Source organism: Python bivittatus, unplaced genomic scaffold, assembly GCF_059951505.1.
Source record: "Python bivittatus isolate LINGU-HERP-01145 unplaced genomic scaffold, Pbiv_v1 ctg000700_np1212, whole genome shotgun sequence".
Classification (NCBI taxonomy): Eukaryota; Metazoa; Chordata; class Lepidosauria; order Squamata; family Pythonidae; genus Python; species Python bivittatus.
Genome location: NW_028277098.1, coordinates 93,401,366 through 93,421,937, shown reverse-complemented (window position 1 = coordinate 93,421,937; position 20,572 = coordinate 93,401,366). Strand labels below are relative to the sequence as shown.

Genomic DNA, 20,572 nt, shown 5'->3' with positions numbered 1-20,572 from the left:
AGTTCTGGTTGCTGTTGTTAAGCAAATCCCTTACGGTCATTAAGCAAGATGTCATGTGACTGCAACTTGTGATCTCCTGCCATTGACTTTGCTTGTAGGAGGCTGGCAGTGAAAGTTGCAAATGTCAATCATGTGACTGTGGGACTCTGTGACCATTGTAAATTTGTGCTGATTGCCAAGCACCCGAATTGCAATCATGTGACCATAGGGATGCTGAGATGCCTGCAACTTCAAGGACTGGTCATAAGTCCCCTTGTTCAGTGGCATCATAACGGTTGTTGAATGAGTGGTTGTTAACCAAGGAGTAACTGTAATCTGGAGCAGTGCTAAGAGAATATAGAGTCTCCACAATATAGATCTTTCCTACATATATTCTCTGTCTCCTGTATTGGGCCAGTAATGGTAATTCTTCTGGTAGTCCTGCAGTGAGATGATCCATATTCTGTACTGAAACTTGGTGTATTTTCAGAGTCTGTCCATCACAGTTAAGAATGATATACTTATTACTGAGTTGAACTATTTAAAATAGCAGATGGGGAGAGGGGTGAGTATTTGAATGCCTCCCCCTTTAAAAAATATCAGCCAAACTGGTGCATATCAGGGAATGCTCTAAGCCTAAAGAAGGAGTGGAGGAGTATTCAAATATTTTGTCTCCCCCTCCCTTCATGGAACCAGAACTGAAATAGTCCTGTTCAGACCTTCTATAGTACATCTTCCAGATTGTTTAGATAATCCAGAAATGGAAAAGCCACAGAAGTCTTACAGTGAATTTCTGCATATCTGTTTTAACTCTCTCTGTTTACAAGGCATACAGGAAACATGCTAGGGATGTTTGAACTTTAGAAGATAGGTGTCTTTATGCCAAATTCTGTCCCCTCCATGAAATAATTCCTGTGACATCTCTGTGACATTGATTACAACACTGTGCAACCAAACTGTTTCAATGGTCAATGTTTTATTTAGTCCAGCATCTTGTAACACAATGGCCCACCAGTTGTACTTAAGAAGCTGGCTAGCACAAACCAGATAGCCCTCATCCATTGTAACTCTTCAGCACCTGGTGTTTTAGGTTTGGTGCCTGCAATTTAGGGGGAAGCATACCTAAAAACTACCACAAACGTCCTGGAGTGCCACATTTTTAAAAATATGATTCTGCATCCTGTCCCATGATCCAAACAACTGAAATCAATAGCTTTATTTGCACATTGACTTTTTCCCTCTACAAGGCCTACTTTGGACATGCTAATTTGAAGCCCATTTAATCAAGGAAGGATTTACCTTTCCTGAAAAGCATGACCTTTTTGCAGTTACTACAGGCAAAGGTTAAAAATGGTAAATGAATGATCATAGCCAATTGTCTCCCATCTGTACTCAAAGGCTGGCTATTTGCTTTGCAGCTCAGGAGCTTATGATTTGCTTGAGCAATGGCTAGAAAGAAAGCAGAGAGTGTTGTACAGCTTTCTGAATTTCTCTGCTTCTATTTTATTTGTTTCTTTGTTTGCCAGATTTCTGTTCCACCATAATCTAAAAAGTCTAATTTAAAAGTGGTATACAACAACAATACAATAAACCATCTGCGTTATGCAAGTCATTACAACATTGAAAATAGTTGTATAGCAGCAGCAGTGTAGTAACCACCATAGAATAAGTTTAAAATAAAAATCAGTCTCGACAATAACTGGAGCTACTATTCAGTCAATTATTGTGAGAGTTCTACCCATCAAACTACAAAAACTCTCCAGATAAGCTCCATTTCCATCTTCTGGAAGGCCCTGACTGTGAGATAATACTTATTATTCCCCAAAGTCAAGAAACTGGAAGACAGACTATAAGAGTATATGGATGACTATATGTATAAGTAATGCTTATGGTGATACCAGAGATATAGTGGTTGTGGATGTGAATTTGTGTGTACTTTTCTACGCAGATGATGTAATAATCAGGTTGAGAAACTGAATGATTTAGACAGACTATATGATGCAAGAAGGAGAAAGGATCTGAAAATTAATGTGCCAGAAACCAGGCAGTTGTGTTAAGACAGGGAAAGTGAAGTGAAAAAATGCAAATTATATATACGGTGAACAACTAGAGCATGTGGTTGAATTTGCATACCTTTATAGAATGCTAGCTAGAATGGATGGAAATTTTTTAATATATGGAGATGAATTAGGTATGTATGGAAAACCTAACAAAAGTTGAACGCAGTGGGAATCAGGTATTGAAAAAAACATATGCAGTAAAACCAGAAGAGATAGCAACAAGAATGAATGGGTGCTGAATGAATGTTGATTGAATACAAAGGTGAGTGACAGTGCAAAAGAAGTATGTTGAGATTGTTTGGTCGAATAGAAAGGACTGAATTGCAAAATAAACAAAAGAAGGAAGAATAAATGAGCCAAGAGGAAGGGGAAGATTGAGAAAGTCATGGTTGGATGGAACTGAGATCTTGGAAGTGAGGTTAGAAGTTCAAAAACAAAAGGCAGTGGATGAATCAGTGAACGGGTGTGGTGGAAGCAAGGATGGCTTACAAGGATAGAAAGGCATGAAGAGATATTTGAATGCCTCTAATATCTTTGATTTATTTTTTTGCTGCTTTTAGTATTCTTTGCATAATATTATTTACTCTGAAAGAGAACTGTATAGCAAGTACATACATATATACACAAAACAAAGAAAACAAGGGGAAGCAGAGGCTAGATCATTCTCCAAATTTGTTCTGAATGCATGTTCCTTCTAATAACTAACCAGAAGAGTAACCTGTGAAATGAATGTCTCATGTTTCCTTTGCTATCCTAGGTCTCACAAGGAGAAGTGAATATGTTTTGGCCTTAAAAAGTTTCATATCTATCTTCCCGTTGTATCTGTGCTCCCCATTTATTATCTGGGTTCATAAAAGCACTGAACCACAAATAAGCTCACAACATTCTAGCTTAGTAGCAGAAAACTGGGTTAATTGACTAAACTAGGGTTACATGGTTAAGGATGTTGTGTTGTTTGAACGTAGCATTCTCACGTGAACTGAGGTACTATTCATTTTGAGCCCAAAGAGTTGGCCAGACACCAACTGGGAAGCCTACTCAGTTTGAGAAGGCTTATCATGATTCCATCTTAGTCTTCCATTCATTTATTCTAAAATAAGTATGAGCACATTGGAGAAATGTGAAGCATTTTAAAATTAAATCAGCACCACAGATGGTGTTGCAGATGGCTAGAAGACAAGTTTAGAAGCAATGTGTTGCTTTGTTGGGACCAGGTTACCAAACATTTAATGGGAATGTACAGTTCATTAATGCTGGTTAAACTATTCATAATTATATAGAAAGTTTCCATCAACTGAACAAATTGAATTAAGTCATTGTCAAAGATGAATGCAATTATTGTTTCGAGCTTATCTTTCCTATTCAGATCCCCTACACATGTGTTGTGTATAGCTTCCATAATATGTGAACCTTGACAATGATCACGCTTGCTGAGGAGAGGTTCAGTACAACACATGGAGAGGAATCAGATTACAGAAGATCATCCTATTTTCAAAGGCCCCTAAACCTTTGAGGCCCAATTTAATCCATTGGGACTCAATATCACACCTCTTCTTTGGCTGAATTCACATGTCATGCTAAGCTATGGGTTGTTTAACTGTAGTTTACTGAATAAACCACAGTGGATTGTATTTGCACAGCCCATTAAGCCAAAAAAATTAAATACACTGGATAATAACTCGGTTCAATGTTTGTATCCAGAATTTATGTCCTTGTAAAAAGTGTAGACCTGGCACGCTGACAACCTGCCAGCATTCTTCGTGTAGCCTACCCAGAGCTCTTGAGGAAAGTGGAACCGAAAACATGGGTCCTTTTCACATTTTGGGAGGACATGTGTGGAATTAGGGGCAAAACAACTAACAAGACTTGCAGGTGCTTAAGATACCCATTTTTCCCTTGCCAACTCTTGAACCTTCTCTTAAAATTGCTACTGGCCCACAACACATCTTGCAAACCTCCACATCTCTGATCCACATACTAGGCTTTGATTCTCTCTAACACACACAACTTCCCTCGATTCTGACACTCATTTTCTTTCCTCTAAGAAGCCATGCTATGTCTGAAATATTTGCTCTAATTTCTTTGAGTGCTGCTAGCTCCCTTTCTTCAACGGGAGCATCCCCAAAAAAGGCAGTGGCAAATCACATTCCTACTGTTGCCAAAGGATGTGTCTGTGGAGTCACCAAGAGTTTTCTAGTGGTCTTGGATGAATTTGAAAAAAAGCAAAACAGGATTGGAGGTCATGAGTATTTGAGTGGAAGACCACCAGGGCTGCAGTCCAGTCTAGAAGAAGTCCTGTTTCCCATTTCCAAGAAAACAACAAGGGCTTGTCTACATAGTCACTATGAATCAAGTTCAACTGGAGAGAACATTTACTTTTTATAACCTCCTCTAACTTTAGTTGATTAAAATTGCTCCTGCCAAAGAGGAAACATAAACTTCAGCATCAATTCTAAAATCAGCTTAGTTTTTAAAGGACTTTCACCCCCTACCAGTTAACTGTTAAACCCAAGAAAAGCTAAAAATCCTGTAACCCACATCCAAGGTGTGCCCCCCCACCCTCTGCCCCATTGTCCCATTGCAGCCACCTCACCCCCATGCTAAATACAGCCATGGGTGTCTTTTGGGGGAGGGCAAAGGACAAAACATGTATTAGGACCTACATTCCACCCCTTTCATGCTTGCATCATGCCCTCAAGTATTTAACAGGTGGGCTTCCATAATAATTTCACAATACATATTTTCTCATTTTGACAAAATCTTGGCTTCCTGCACACAGCACTACAGCCCCTGGCCGCCAAAACATTTTCCACCTCTAAACAGCAAAATATTTGTGGATTAATATATTCAGCTGTGCTCTATTCCTAAATGTCACCTCCCATGCAGAACATAAATGAGTTCAGGCAGATGGCCAAAGAGGATTGCTAGAGACCAAGAGGTCCTGCTATGAACTGAAATTGAGGATTAAGAACAATCGTCCTCCAAAACACTCCACAGCATCAAATATGCTGAAAGTGTGCTCCACTGGGTTTAAAAATTTAAAATATTATTATTAATAGCTATTAAACTGGTATTGATGGAAAGATACCCATTTAGCATGTCTTACAGGTTAGTTCAAAAAAACATGGGGAATTATGGTTAAGAATTCAAGCCAAAATATGGGTCATAAAATCGAGAAAAGTGTTTTCCATTACAAACATGGATTCACTCCAACACAGGACATACAACTTCACTGCAACTGAGTTCATGGATGCATTTGGAAACATTAAAGAAAGTGACATGTGAGAAAAGGAGGAAAAATTAAAGGGTACAAAAGAGTTTGGGGATTGTAATTTTTGCTGAATTTGGATCCTACATTGTTTAAAATTTCAAATGTACAACAATAAAATCCCTTTAAAATTACATGTTACATTTTAAAATAATTTTTTATGCAATGGAATTAAATACGATTGTACATGGTAATTTTATAGCAGACCGTGAATGATATCGGGCAAGTGATTTTTTGGAACACAGCTGGGTGAACACTTATACCAGAGGTATATATCTTGCACTTTGCACAAGCCCAATACCTCAAGCTAGCATGACCAATAGTCAGAAAATAAATTCAGGTTTCATCCTGAATTGGGGAACTTACACTTACCCCTTATAGCTAAGGTTACCAGACTTCTGGCAAAAGGAGGACATGTCCTCCTTTTTGTCTTCATGTCCTCCATCTGACAGGCATAGCTTTCAAATCAAATATTTTCAGCTTTTTTTTTAGTATCTTGGGTTTTTTTAAAACAGTAGTCCATTCAAATTATCGTGTATTGTGACCATATACTGTAAATTGTCTGCTTCTTTCTTTCCCACGTCTGTCGACAGACTCAACAGCCTAGATTTACATTATTTAATTTATTTCTTGATTCCAGCAATCCACTTCAATCCAGCCCCTTCTATGACCTATGATTAAAGTAGCCTATAGATCACATGAATTGCCATATATTTCTCTGGTGAAATTTGAAAAGCGCATCATCGTCAATTCTATATTATTACCAGTATATGTTCTTAAAAATAAAGTTTTGTTGGGAAAATATTGCAATTGAAAAAAAAAAAGAGTCTTTTTGATGCTGGAAAAAGTAATTTCATATACAGTACATGTAGGCCTTTTTTGGTTTGGTTTGTTTTTTGCTGTAATCGTTGCCACTTGGTTGAGATGGGTGGTTTTATATACTGATTAAATAAATAAATAAATTTTTGACGCAGGTGTCAAGAAAGTTAAAGAGTTAGTGTGTCCTCCTTTCCTACCCATTTGTCCTCCTTTCCAATTGTCCATGTCCTCCTTTGCCTATTCAGATATCTGGTAACCCCACTTATAATAGACAGGCCTGCTATATTCTTACTGCAGATCTAATCTTCAGATGAGTCTCATATATCACAGATGTCCACTCCTCTTTACAGACTCCTTGAAGCCCCCAAAATAAGCTCATCTGCATTCAGGCTCCATCTGTGTTCACTGCATAATGTAGACTAAATCTCTGGAACTCTTTTAATTTAATGTTTATTTAACATTCCTGGTGGGTTGCTATGCTTTCTGTGCCATTTCTGCCCAAACCAAAACCATTGTTGCAGCATATATTCAAACAATCACAAGGGAAATCACAAGGAGAAAAGCCCCCATAATCCACAAAGAGCAGTGGGAAGAGCATTCAGAAATACCACTCAGGATCCTGTAAGATAGCTGAGCAAATCTGGTGGAAGCTCCCAAAACCCTAAAAAAGTAGCAGGGGTGTCTGCAGGGTAGGTCAAAAATATCAAGATGGCAGCTACAACCATGTGAGTGAAACCCTGCCTCCTTTTTACCTACATCTTGACACATGTAGACAAAGGTGGGCCTTTAATGGAAGGCCTGTGGCCACCATCTTGACTTTTTTGACTCCCTCCCTGCAGACACCCGTTAACAGTAGCAAACACAGATCTAACATGATTGAGAAAACACTAAAGAAAAACGATTAGAGTCAGTTCTCATATAGCACATGTTTATACAACACAAATTCGCTCATACTCAAGTGCTAAATAGGGGAACAATGTCCATATAGCATGAAATGTGTTTGCTTATGCACAATTTTCCTGAGCTGCAATTCTGGGCTAACAAGAAATGGCAGATGAACACGCCAAGTACTATCCGGCTGAACGCCACAGCTTGCTGCTTTGACATACTGCCTACTTGACTCAGCTGCTACACATGCGCTGTTTTGTCAGGGTCTGTGACCCCGCTCTCACCACATTACTAGTGCTTAAGGGTGCTTCTGTCCCACCCTCCAACGAGTTAACTAACTGAAAAGAGTGTGCCAAAGAAGCATACTGGTGATCAAGTTTCAGGGGGGGGAAAGAAAAGGAAAAGTGAAATTCTCACACGTTCCGAAAGAAACGAAAGAACGCGCAACATTGTACATGCTGCTGTTCTAAATGAGGTGAACGTTACAGATAATCAGAAGAAATGTGGAAAAAATAGGATTATTGATCACGTTTGATAATGTTTTGATTATGAGTGTATTTTCGTTCTCGAGTCGTCTGCCCCAACCCTACTTTTTCCTAAACCCTGTTATTCATATTGCACAATTTTGTATAATACCAAGGTTTCTAGAAACACAGCTATTGTGCTACACAAGAAATGACTGTACAGCACTGTCCCAGTGACGCACAGGAGCCCTTTAAAGTAGGACCCAGAGCAAAACTAGAATTAAAGTTGAGTTTTATTACTGAAAGGATCTCTGATCCATTCCAATACTAGACCTGAAGATCTGTAATTCTGACCTGATTCTCCCTGGTCAGCTCCATCTCTGGATGTTATTCCGATAATCTCAGTTTAATGGAGATGAATGGAGATCCAATTAATGAAGATCCAATTAATGAAGATCCAATCTCATCTTGCTTCCCTTAGCATTTCAAGAGTCTCTAATAGAACTTGTTTATTTTGCCTCCGGTGATTTCTGAATTTTTTGAAGCACGAGTTCCGCCCATTCTGTGTTTAGCATTTTTAGATAAAAAGTCTGCTTTCGACACACATTGGTATGCATTTCTGCCAATTATATGTGTGCTTTTTGTAAAAAATATCCCCTGAATTTATTATGACTTTTTTAGTAGGCAACATTTCTCTAATATACACATTCTTTATATATTTTATTTAAAAACCATAATTCATTGCTAAATTCAAGGAAGTGTAAAAAGCAGTGAAGGCGGTTTGGGAAGTGGTTCAAAACGTATGAATTAGTGGAGTTTACATCACCGTGTGAAACAAATGGAATTCTCTTTTCTCAATCCCTTTTGCAGAAATTCATCCAAGCTTCAAACTTTTCAATCGATGCTAGACAACGCCTAGGATAGGTTTGCTCAATCTGCCACCACTGGGAGCTGCAGTTCCCAGGTTCACAGGTTCAACCCTTTTACATATTTCAAATAAGAAATTCAAATTTCAGAAGCCCAAAATGTGACATTTTTATTTTTGCCACTGTTCAGTTCTGTCCATCCTTCGTGAGTTGGCTGCAACAGTACAACAGGTAGAGCTGAGGGCACTGAAGCTGGGAAAGTTGTTGATGTTCAGTTTTATTTGTGGAGAATTGAGAACTTCTTTGTTCTAAAACGATTACTACCTCTTTCTCCCTCCCTTTGGAGCCCCAATATCTGAACTACAGAGAAAGTTTATGACTCAAAACAGCAGTAGGTCTATTCTGCCACCAGCCCTACTCCCCATCCCTGGTCTTATTTTAAACTAGACTTACTTGGATAACTTCATTTCTATTTGCTGCCGGATCTCCTGCCTCTCTTCGTCAGTCCTCCTTGGGAAAATGTTCCTATCTTCCAACTCTTGTTTGCTTGGCCTGTTCCGCAGTTTCACTGCCAGAAGTTCTTTCTTGCATTTTCTTGGCAACGTACCTGGATCATGCATCGAAAGACAATGGGAACGTGTCAAGGAGGCTATTCCTAAAATAGCAAAGGGACATCACTTATTGGATCAAGTTCTTTTGTGAATAATAAATATAAGAAGCAGATTCTATAGAAATCTTCTTCCAATGGGTCTGTATAAGAAGAACTGGGGTTGGTCAAAAAGGAGGTATCAGTGCCAGAATGCAGATTAGAGACCTCAATGATTCACTGAGTATTTCTGTATTTGGCCCAATACACTTCAAATCAGGTTACACTTTCTCAGGAGCAGCTCATATATAAAATCTAAAGTATGTCTTTAAAGTATATTTTTGAATCACTTTCCACTCAGGGAGTATTTTCAAAATCCATAACTGAACTTTCCTGAGTTGTTTTAAGATTAAGGGCATCTCTTTTTTGACAACAATCTCATGCACCCTTATCTGAGAAGAAGTCCCACATTTAAATCTATGACAGCACTGGCTTAGCTTAGAACATTTCTAGTAACCGATTTCATGTTTGCATAGTTAAAGATTCACCCAATTTTTCCTTTATTCTGGTATATGAATTTCTATTGTTTAAAAGATTATGGAATCCTGTTAAATCCCAACTGACTTGACTGGGGAAAATTTATTTCCAGAACAAAAGTATTGTGAGGTACGTTAGGCTGAGAGAGAGAATGACTAGTCCAGTGTCATACAGAGAATTTCCATGGCTGAGGGTGGGCTCAATCTTGGATTTCCCCAACCCAAGTCCAGCGTCTCCACCATGACACCACATGAGCCCTCAGTGTCACTTCCATATTATTACCAAGTCATTGGGAATTGAGTTCAGTTCAAGGGAAACTTTAAAAATAAATCCATTTCAGTTGTCCCACCTGCTGGAAGGCAGGATGGATGAGTTTGCTGGGAAAAAAGGAATTAGGAAGTAAACCTATGATGGGCGGACCAAGGGTAAAAGATAAATTTGTGAATTGCTCCAAGAATTTTGTATTGGTTCCAGTTGCTTATATTTTACAAGTCATAATATTCTATATTCTGGTAATAAATATTACTACTAAACACAAGAGGGCCAAGCCACCTCTGTTTTAGATATAGAAATAGACACACACACACACACACACACACACACACAAAAGAAACACACTGGGAAAATCTTTCCAGGTGGATTCATGGGAATCCCGCACCTTTACATAAATGCCAATTAAGCTTTCTCAACCATTGTTCAATGAGCATAGTGCCACCCAGTGCCCAGAATGAAAAGTATCTCTCCTACCAAAAGCCCAGCAGAAAGTATAAAGGCTGCAATCCATCTAAGATACTGTGGAGGTATCATTATCTCCTTTGTGACTTCTGTGATTTAACAATGAAAGACTAAGCCTCTTAGCTGAAACAATCACCATGAAGCCCAAGTGTACAATAAGGAAGATAGAGTATTATTCATACCTACCATTTTATTAAAAAGGCCCCTTGCCCACATCCATAGAGTTTAACAGGGTTCAATGGAACAACTCTTGGTTAGTTGGTGGTTGGTTGGTCGGTTTAAAAAATGTAGCTCTCCTACATTCATTGATCCCTACAAATTTCCAGCAGGCTTACATTTATTGTCTTAAGCAGATTATTTATTATCTGCTGGGGGCTGCATTCTAAGCGGCTGCATAACTTGTTAAGCAGGTTAACAAGTTATGTTAAGCTTATTAAGCCAAGGCCCATTGGTTTTCTCTTTTCTGCCCTTCCTCCTTTCTGACATCTCTTTCCTCTTTGCCTTCTTACTCATATGGTAGGTTTTTGGCGGGGAAAGGGCTGATTCCTCTTACCAGAGGTCAATACAGCCATGCACTTTTGAAATTAGGCTGAAGGCTGCATGCGCTCCTATGGCCACAACTTGCCTGACCTTCTCTTCAAATGTAACTGGACAGGAAGGCAAAAATAAACATTGAAGAAAGAGGGGGGGGGGAGGAAGGTGGTAATGGGAAAGTAGCATGTAGGTATCTGTCCAACAGGGTAAAAAATAATGGGTAAGAAAAACGAGAGCAGAGAAAAGAACCTGGAAGGGAATTTTGGTTATGGTCATTTCAAGACTGAATGAAGCATCCATATGAAATATCAGAGCTAGTTGGAGATGGAGGATTGAAGGAATGAAAAAAGAGAAGCAACTGTCCATGTTTGCTACCATTCTGAAAATAGAAACTAAGTTTTGATAGATCCTGGTGGAAGAAATTCCAGTGGGAGAAAAAGAGCTTCCTTATACAGGAGCATCAGAAAAATGATTAGATTAAGCAGTGAAAGATAGCTGAGCAAGAATCAGAGATCTAGGGCATAATGGAAATGACAAGAGGACAATTAAGTTATCTGGAGCAAAAAAAGTGGTCAAGGAGGATGAGAGAGTAGAATCTTTAAAGAGAGCAGTGAACAAATCCTCCTTGATTTTGTTAAGGACTGTGATGCAAACAAGTTAGAAGAAGGACAGGAACAGAGTTGGAGGAGACATCATTGAAAGAGCACCATTCAACATGATGCCTGCACATGTGACTGAGACTGCTGAATCTTTTTCTGAAAAAGGAAACTTCAGATCATTTGGAATAAGAAGCTAAGCCTCCTGGTGGATGAGCATTACACACCAGTCCCTATGAAAATCAATCATCTGGAAAATAACAGGAGGGGGAAGACAAAGTGAACTGTAGATTGCTTTTATTTTAATTGAAGGAGCATTTCAATGTGGATGTTTTGCATTGCTGCAGAGTTTTTTTCTGATGACTAAATAGGATATTTAAAAATGCTTTGCTACATGCTCAGGTTGCAAAGGGGATGATTTTGTTAAGGACTGTGATGGAAACAAGTTAGGAGAAGGACAGGAACAGAGTTGGAGGAATATTTTAACAAACTGTAAAATACAGCTCCAGAGTTGGAGCTGTATTTTAACAAACATCTACTAGCCAGATAGTGAATTTAAAATTGCCTAACAGAGATGCAGTTCAAAGGAGGCTCCAAGTGATGGCAGCAAAGCATAAGAAGACAGAAGGGCCAGCATAGGGAATCCGCAGAGCGATCTGTCCTGCTCAGAACTACTCTAGGGCAGAAGAGAAAGAGGCTGTCTATTTCATCCTTGAGGGACTATCACTGTGGATTTTTAAATAATCGAAAGAGGAAAATGCAGTTACTGTCAAGGAGGAAGAAGGTCTGAAATGAAGGTTGAGAAGGAGCCAGGTAGGCCATCTAGAACAATGAAATAGAAATGTACAGGAAATGGTATCCAACAAAATGAAAGTTCAGAGAAAAACAGGCAGAAGAATGGTGCAGGAGAGGACAGCAGCAGCCACGGGACAACTTTCAACAACTAAGAATGGTGTATGCATGATAGATGCTTCCAACAGAAGAGAATATCTGTAGCTCAGGGTTGAATGGTCGGGTTCTTGGTGTTCTCTGAGCTTGGTTGTTTTCCTGCAGATGTTTCTGGTAACAAAATGGAAAACAACCAAGCTCAGAGAACACCATGAACCCAACACAATGAGACATTCTCATGGATCAGTCTTTCAGGATAAGTTTTATAAGGTTGATAAATGGGTTTTTCTTACCAGAAATTATGGAATCATTCAAAACTTCTTCATCCTCATAGAAAACAGAATCATCCTTGATTTCAGAGTCCATGATCAGGTTTTCTTTGTTCTCATCCGACTCCTTAACAGAATTCCATTTGTTCTCTGGATCGCTGTTATAGCTCACCGAACTTTCCTTCTCTTTGCTGTGTTCAGTGCTGGATGTTCTGGACAAACGGATCTCCATTCGCTTTTTGGGAGACCCTTTGTTTTCTCTTCCATGAAAGCTGGAGACAAAATGCAAACAACATGGGGTTTCAGCCCAGGAATCAATGCTGCCAACATGTTCTCCCAAGCACAATGCAGAGAGCTGGGGCGTAGGTGGCAGGGGATTTCAGCGTTCAAGATGGGAAAGCTGAGATCTGAGTATCTGCCACAAGATGAAGGTACAAGATGACAGTGATGGATGTTTTGCTTTGAAACATGCTAACCTGGCATGCCAAGCTGACCTTTTCAAAGAACAGAATGTGTGTTTCTAATATAAATCTTAATTAAAATGAAACATCCTTATTCTGATCATTTATCACTTTATGGAAAATTAGAAAGCGTGCAAAGGAAGCACACTATCATAAAATTTGGGTTAGCCACCTAGGCATTTTCTAGGATTGACTCTGGTTCCTGCTCAGTTCTACCATATTCCTAATGCAGAATGTTCAATTTTGGTTTTGCTCAGATTCTCATCTTCCCATATGTATTTCTTTTCCTGGTTTCCCTAGCAGTGTACGCCTTCAGCCACAAAGCCATCCACACAAACATCTGATTACATTTTCATTCATATTTCTCCTAACATATGCATTTTTCTTAATGTCACTTTCAGGAAGCAATTTTCCCTATCTAGTTTTCAGCATGCTTCCCCCAATGTGCACATTGTTGTACACCTTTTCCTTTATTATACAAAAGTCATGTACATTTTTTCAGTTGTGAACTGTACTGTACCTTTCTGAAAAGTACAAACTAAAAGCACATCAACAGTTTCCAGTTTGGGAAGCAAGACTTTGGCGCGTTTGCATAAAAATCTGAATTGAATGTATTTCACTTCCATGTCAGGTATGGCCTACATCATTCTATTCAAGTCACATTTGTACTATGCTCCCTTTCCTTACTTATTGGAGAAAGAACAGCAAGATTCTGATATTCAGGCCTCCTTGCAAAACATCTATGTAACATCTACAATATGGTGAAGTGGGTAAGCCTAGTCTTCTACTCTAGAAATCAACTTGCCACTTGGTAAGCACCTGAATCATATTGTTCATAGGTTGCTATGGGATATTTTATTTATTTAATTAAATTTATATGCCGCCCATCTCCTCCAGAAAGATATGGGCAAATGTGAAAGGTCAGTTTGAGATAAGGAATATCTACTGCCACGGTTCCTTCATAGGATCCATGCTGCCCAGGGTATTCCAGATGTTTACCTATCCTGCCGATGTTTCGTGGCCAAGGCTCTGTGAAGTTCCTCGATGACTCGGCTAGGAGGTAAAGGTAGATGGACAGCAGCCAGGTGAGGGGATCCAGTTGGCGTGGTATGCTGCCCTCTAAGGTGGGGATCAGAGACTTTCTGTCCTGAGGACTGGAAGGGAACAGCTTGTCCTGAGAGTTGGGAGGAGCCAACAATTACGTAATTTTTCAAGATAGCGGATGGGGGAGATTTCAAGGCTGTCTCATCGGCTTCACTTCCTGTAGCTAGAAAAAAATCACAAAAGGTCATTGATGGTGGGACGCAAATGACAGGTTTCCATTCATTCCACACAGGGAAGGACATCTGTGGTGTTGCTTTTTAACTGACTCCTTGAAAAAGCAAACTCTCAGTAATTTCCTTACACAAGATCCCCAAGCAGGGGAGTCTATTGGGAAGGCGGGTAAAAAAAGTCAAGACAGTGGCTGCAAGTATGCAACGGCCCACTTCTTTTTTATGTGCATTACACATAATGCACCCAAAAAAGAGAAGGACTTCAATCATGGGATTGCAGCTGCCTTCTTGACTTTTTTGACTCTCCTCCAGGAAGAGTCAAGGAACTATATCCCAAGGAACTATATCCCTCCCCAAGGAACTATAGCTTACCAATTGGCCACCAAAATAACTTTTCAGCTAATCTTTGTAATGCAGGTAGCCAAACCAGCAGCCAACCCATCCTCTCAATTTGCAGGAGCTTCTCCCAGCATCTGCAACACTACAGGAGGAAAATGCTTCATATTGCTCTTAGAAGGGAGGAGCCTGCATTGCATCATGAAGCAGATTTTAAGGGTTCCTTTGCTCAATCCTTCACTGAAGTGAATCCCCACAGAGATCTGTGCAGCCCTGCTATGTGAATTCTTGCTGTTATTTACTCTGGCATAACTCTGGTATCTTTTGTAAAATCTGCACTATGACGCATGTCTTCATAAATATGGATTCGGATTCAACATACAGGGCTGCATATTACCATACGAGTGAAATCAAAAGCATTTCATGTATGTTTTGATAAAGCTTCCAGCTTAGGGTATATTAAGTAGTCTTTTTTCACAGGATCAGGAGGCTCTCTGGTCAGTCACTCATGCCCCGGTCATCTCTTAGCTAGACTGTTGCAATGTGTTCTACATGGGGCTACCTTTGAAGAGTATCCAGAAGCTACAGCTGGTCCAAAATGTGGCTGTGTAGATAACTTTGAATGCCCCAAGAATGGCGCATATAACACCTTTACTACACAAGCTGCGTTGGGTCCCAGTCTGCTTCCAGGTCCAATTCAAAGTGTTGGTTATCACCTTTAAAGCCCTACATGGCATGGGTCTAGGTTACCTGAGGGACCATCTTACCACCGTCAACCTGTCCCACCTGGTCAGGCAGAGAAGGCATGTGAGAGAATGTCGACTGGCAGGGCCCAGGAGGAGAGCCTTCTCTGCCGTTGCTCCCACCCTTTGGAACACTTCCCCCCAGAGGTGAGGCAGGCCCCTACCCTACTGGCCTTCCAGAAAAAATTGAAGACCTGGCTCTGCCAGCTTGTGCGGGGGGATAACAACTCTACCCAATCCTGGGGGTGGCTAGCGCTTTGATGACATTCCTTAAGTGTTCACCAATTATTTTGGATCTTTTTATTTTGTATTTATTATTGTAAATTTTAATTGTTTTGTAAACCGCCCAGAGTCGTTTAACGAGATGGGTGGTGACAAATTTGATAAATAAATAAATAAAATAAGTAAAATAAATATGCAATTCAGTAACCCTTAAAACAATCCTGAAAAAAAGAGCAGGAGGCTTCTGCTTGAATCAAGGAGAGACCCATGGAACTGAAAAATTGTAGATTTCTGCGAGCTACCTCTGGATACCAGAGAGACATGAGATTTAAATGGAGAACTTCAGAGGGCAACCCTATGCATGTCTTCTCAGATAATTGTTACTTTTCACTGAGATTTATGAATGGGACTTTGAAGTATTGAGTACTGAGGTCTTGAACTTTTGTGTTGGAAAAGACTTCTGAGAATACCATGGACAGCCAAGAAAACAAACCAATGGATGATCAAAAAATTCAATCCAGAGTTCTCACTCAAGGCACAAATGATAAGGCTCAAATTATCCTACTTTGGACACATTATGATTAGACCTAACTCTCTGGAGAAGGCTTTAATGCTAGGAAAGGTGGAAGGAAAGAGAAGAGGACAACCAGCAGGAAGGTGGATGGACTCAGTTACAGTGGTGATGGGTGCTCAAAGATGCCCTTGGCTAGACAGGTAGCACAAAGTCCAGTTTAAAGATATCTCTAAGAGGGAAAGCAAATAACATTTGCACAGTAGAATGAGAAGTAGTAAATCAGGTTGCCCAGTTATAGTCTTCCCAATGGTGGTGAACAGTACTGTATTTCCATTCAGCAACCATTTCTAAATCTGCATCTATCTACATATGTAGAGATTGTCCTCTTTTGGCAAGGCCTAAATGGGTATACTGCACAGCACCTAAATTCAAGTTTGGATTTACAATGGGAAGCCTTGAAGATTCAGTTTGGTTTGATATCGTCAAAGGCAGGAGGCCAAAGATTAGAATTAGAATAAGTTTAAGAGAAGAAACAAGATAATTCCACCAGAAAAAATTCCCCTTGGTTGACCCAAGAGTCAGCCTGAACATACAGTGGTGTGAAAACGAAAGTACACCCCCTTTGAGTTCTATGGTTTTACATATCAGGACATAATAAAAATCATCTGGTCCTTAGCAGTTCTCAAAAGTAAGTAAATACAACCTCAGATGAACAACAACACATGACATATTATACCATGTCATCATTTATTTTACAAAAAGAAAGCCAAAATGTTGTCTACTTTTGAGAACTGCTAAGGACCAGATGATTTTTATTATGCCCTGATACATAAAACCATAGAACTCAAAGAGGGTGTACTTTCTTTTTCACAAGGCTGTACACTGCCCAAGAATTATTGCAGTGTCAGAGAATCCAGTGATACTGTGCAATGATTTTGCCCTGATTTGAAAGTAAATAAACTACACAGAGATCTTCCAACTTCCCAATCCCTTTCTCTTTCAAAAAGAATTGTATTAAGTCCTCCAAATTTCCCCATAAACAGGACAATATAGAAGCACATCTCAAACTATCTCAATTGCCTCTGACCTACATGAACATTGCTGTAGGGATTTTTCAACATCTGTCCTCCAGAGAACCGGTTACATTAACCCAAGCTAAAAGCTCCTCTAGTATTTTTTGAAAGCAGGGTATATTGATTTTTGCCTGGGATCCAGTTCTTTGTTCTGTTTAACAAATATATAAAAGCAGGTATAAAACTCAAGTCCCTGCCCTTCTACCTCCTGCAGCTTTTGTTGAAAATCCTGAAATTCAAATTTGCATTTTTGATGAAATCTGACTTTGGATTTGGTAATAGCAGTGCTTTCCTCTCACATCTCATCTGTTTGGCTCTTGAGAAGTATCAAATCTGAAATGTCTTAAGCTGTCAAATATCATTGTATGTTACCAACCGAATGCCAGTTCTCAAACATGCCAGTTCTCAAACATACTCTAGTTCTACAACTTATTAACTTGATATAATTGTGGTAGGTAAAAGGTACCCCCCCCACACACACATAAATGTGAGCTGAGTTCACTAAGAACCCCATAAGGTACCCCACAAACACTATATGTGAACTAGCAGGTTTTTTAAACTATGGGACTAAGCATTTCACCAGTCATCTGTGAGGTCTTCTCCCATCTCCATGGATAATCAATCTTCCTTCTAATAGAAGACAGTTCCCTTTGGATGAATGAGACTCACCTGGTACAATCTTTGAGACTTTGGGTACAATCTTAGGTGGTGGAACTGGAAGCGATGGAGGAGGGTTAGGATGCTGGGCTGTGTTCCTTTCCATCTGTTTCTGGGGGGAGTCGATGGATCCCAAAAGTAGTAAGGCTTGTGGAGTCTCTTCAGAGGTTGGTAGGCTGGCATTTTCTCGTTCATCTATGGATGCTGACGTCTTCTTGGCTGAAAGGAGACAGGATCAGAGGCAATGGAAGTTGTGGGACATGAAAGAAATGATGGCAGTACAAGGGGAAGGGCCAGCAAGAGTGAGAGAGGAGGAAATACAAGAGGAGCAGTGTATACACAGCCAAGAACCCATTGTATCTACCTGTGACCAACAGACCATTCCAGGAACCAGGCAGCCCAGATGATAGATGAAAATGACCCATAGTTTCACCTGCCCATGTAACAACTCTCTTGTAAGGAAAGGGATAGAGCTGAGAAGGCTGTTATTTACAACACATATGTAAGAACTCAATTCTCTTTACACTCCTTCCTCCCTCCTCCCTCCGGTAAAATGTGCTCAAATGTTTTGCAGAATGTGTGGCAGGTCTTCAGGGCCATCCCTACTGTTTGACAAAATGTGGAAACTGCCACAGATATCAGATGTTAGGGGATAGCAAACTCTGGATATTCCTTTTGCCACAATGGCTTCTCTATGTAAGAGGATGGCATGGTATATGCCAGAAGGGTTGAATTCCTGGAAGAAACTTAAGGATGGCATTAATTAAATGCAAAAATCTCAAGTTTGATTCCTACCTCCTATTTTAGCTGAATCATACCCTCTTAAACTTCTAAAATTCAATAGCTGAAGTGACAAGAGAGCCGTCCTCTTAAATGCTCAAGAGACGCTGGTTAACTGCCCTTATTTAAACATGAGTGTTTGAAAAATTTCCTAATGTACGCTGAAAAGAGTGGATTTGTTATCATAAGAAAAAAAATGACATATGTTAAAAAAATTAGCTTAGTCCTAATTATCAGAATTGTACAAAAGAAGAGAAAAAGTCACTAACTATTCAAAGCTTGCTCAGACAGAATTTCATTATTTTAAACAAAATTACAAAAGGATTGAGCAGTGATATCTGAACTGAATAATCCCAAATACATTTCTGATTAAATCTACATGAAATGAAATGAATTTGTCTCTGAGCAAACATGGATAGGTTTGGGCTTTGCAGAGGAAAAAACAAAACCATGTTGCACTGTAATCTTTTGAAGGCCAGTATATTTCATCCAGGAAGGAAATCAGTTCAAGTCTAGTTAGTAAAGCAAATGTGTGGCCAGGCAGAATTTAAAATTCCTGCAATGATTAGAGAGATGGGATACTTCTGGAGGAATTCTCAGGAGTTGCTGGGGAGAATGGGACAGAGGAGAACTATAAATGTCTGTAGAGTATTAGGTACCTCTCCTTGTGTTCAGTGTCTTTCCTCCTCCAAGCACAATGTCTGGAAACCAAATGATTTCAAGGCTCATTGTGGGGTGGATGAACTTTGATTGTTTTGGGCTTACATTTAACATTTGCAGGACTCCAAAGACACAGTGGCCAAAATGTTGGTGCAAAGTAGCAATGGGTAGGGTTACATTTTAGGGGTGTTGTTGTTTTCAAGAAAATTCTGTCATGGCTCTTTGAGGACATCTGGCATAGCTTTCTTGTATTTCTCACCTCAAAAGATCTGAAACCTTTCTTGCCAGTTTTTGACAATGGTAGTCAACGGACTGGGAAAAAAAGAGGATTAACAGTTGCATGTGGCCCTGGGACCTTAACTTATCCATCTAATCAATGGAAATGGATCTGCAAGGCTCATGGAAGTGCTATGGTGTTTTGGGTTTGCATTGCCATGGGCCACAAACAGAAATGTCAAAAAGGATAACTATATGAAGACTGCACACCAATTTGGGATGAAAAACCTACTGACCCCAGTAAAGTTAGAATGGCAACAAAAGAGCAGAGAACCAACAGCAGCCCTTAAAAAGGAATAGACAATTAGGTATCCCTGCTGCACCTGTTTTGGACTACAGTTCCCATTTCTCTTGATCACTGCCCACAATGTTTGTGTTTAATGAGAATTCAAATTGGAAATGTGGAAAATATCGCTTTATATCTGCTCTAGTGAATAGATAGGTAAACATGTAAATAATGGTTCTCTTTATATTCTACATCAATGACATGGAACAGCACAGTCCTCAGAAGCTATTATATTAGGATGAGCAACATAAAAAATAAAAGCCACCTTAAACATTAAAGAATTACAGTGGTTATATTCACTACTGCCCACTAGGAGGCTATGTATATATGTATGTATGGTATGTATGTATGTATGTATGTATGTATGTATGTATGTATATTTCTAGCCTCCAGCACAATATGAACTCATCATTCAGAGCTTCTAAATTGGCTACAATTTTGAGAGTAACTGCAAAACCCAGCTAGCATTAGTCATGACTAACAGCCTAGACCTATACATATCTAGTGATCAATAAGTCTCACTGAGTTCCACAGGTCTTACTCCCAAGAAAACTGACATAGGATTCCAACTGTAATGTTTCTAAAAGAAATAGTCATTTGAAATAAAAGAAATACAGTAATTTTGGTAATATCTCTTCAACCTTGGCACAGAATTCCTTTTAAATCTATTTCAACCAGCCATAGAGAATGTATTATGAATTGACTTAACAATATGCCATTGGTGGTCTAGCCATAGAATTCTACTGATGGAACAGAGTATAAGTTCCAGCAAATCAATCAATAAATCACTTTCAACTGAGA

General features: G+C 39.5%; 1 protein-coding gene across 1 annotated transcript in view; it reads right to left on the bottom strand.

Annotated features, from left to right (window-relative positions):
* PHACTR3 (phosphatase and actin regulator 3) overlaps positions 1 to 20,572 on the bottom strand; it is a 161,199-nt gene that overhangs the window by 82,928 nt on the left and 57,699 nt on the right. The window contains exons 5-8 of the mRNA XM_088153987.1: positions 17,782 to 17,988; positions 13,950 to 14,217; positions 12,514 to 12,761; positions 8,798 to 8,951 (exon numbers count right to left, since the gene is read on the bottom strand). Coding sequence (XP_088010113.1) covers positions 8,798 to 8,951; positions 12,514 to 12,761; positions 13,950 to 14,217; positions 17,782 to 17,988 — 877 coding nt within the window. The remainder of the gene's footprint in view (positions 1 to 8,797; positions 8,952 to 12,513; positions 12,762 to 13,949; positions 14,218 to 17,781; positions 17,989 to 20,572) is intronic.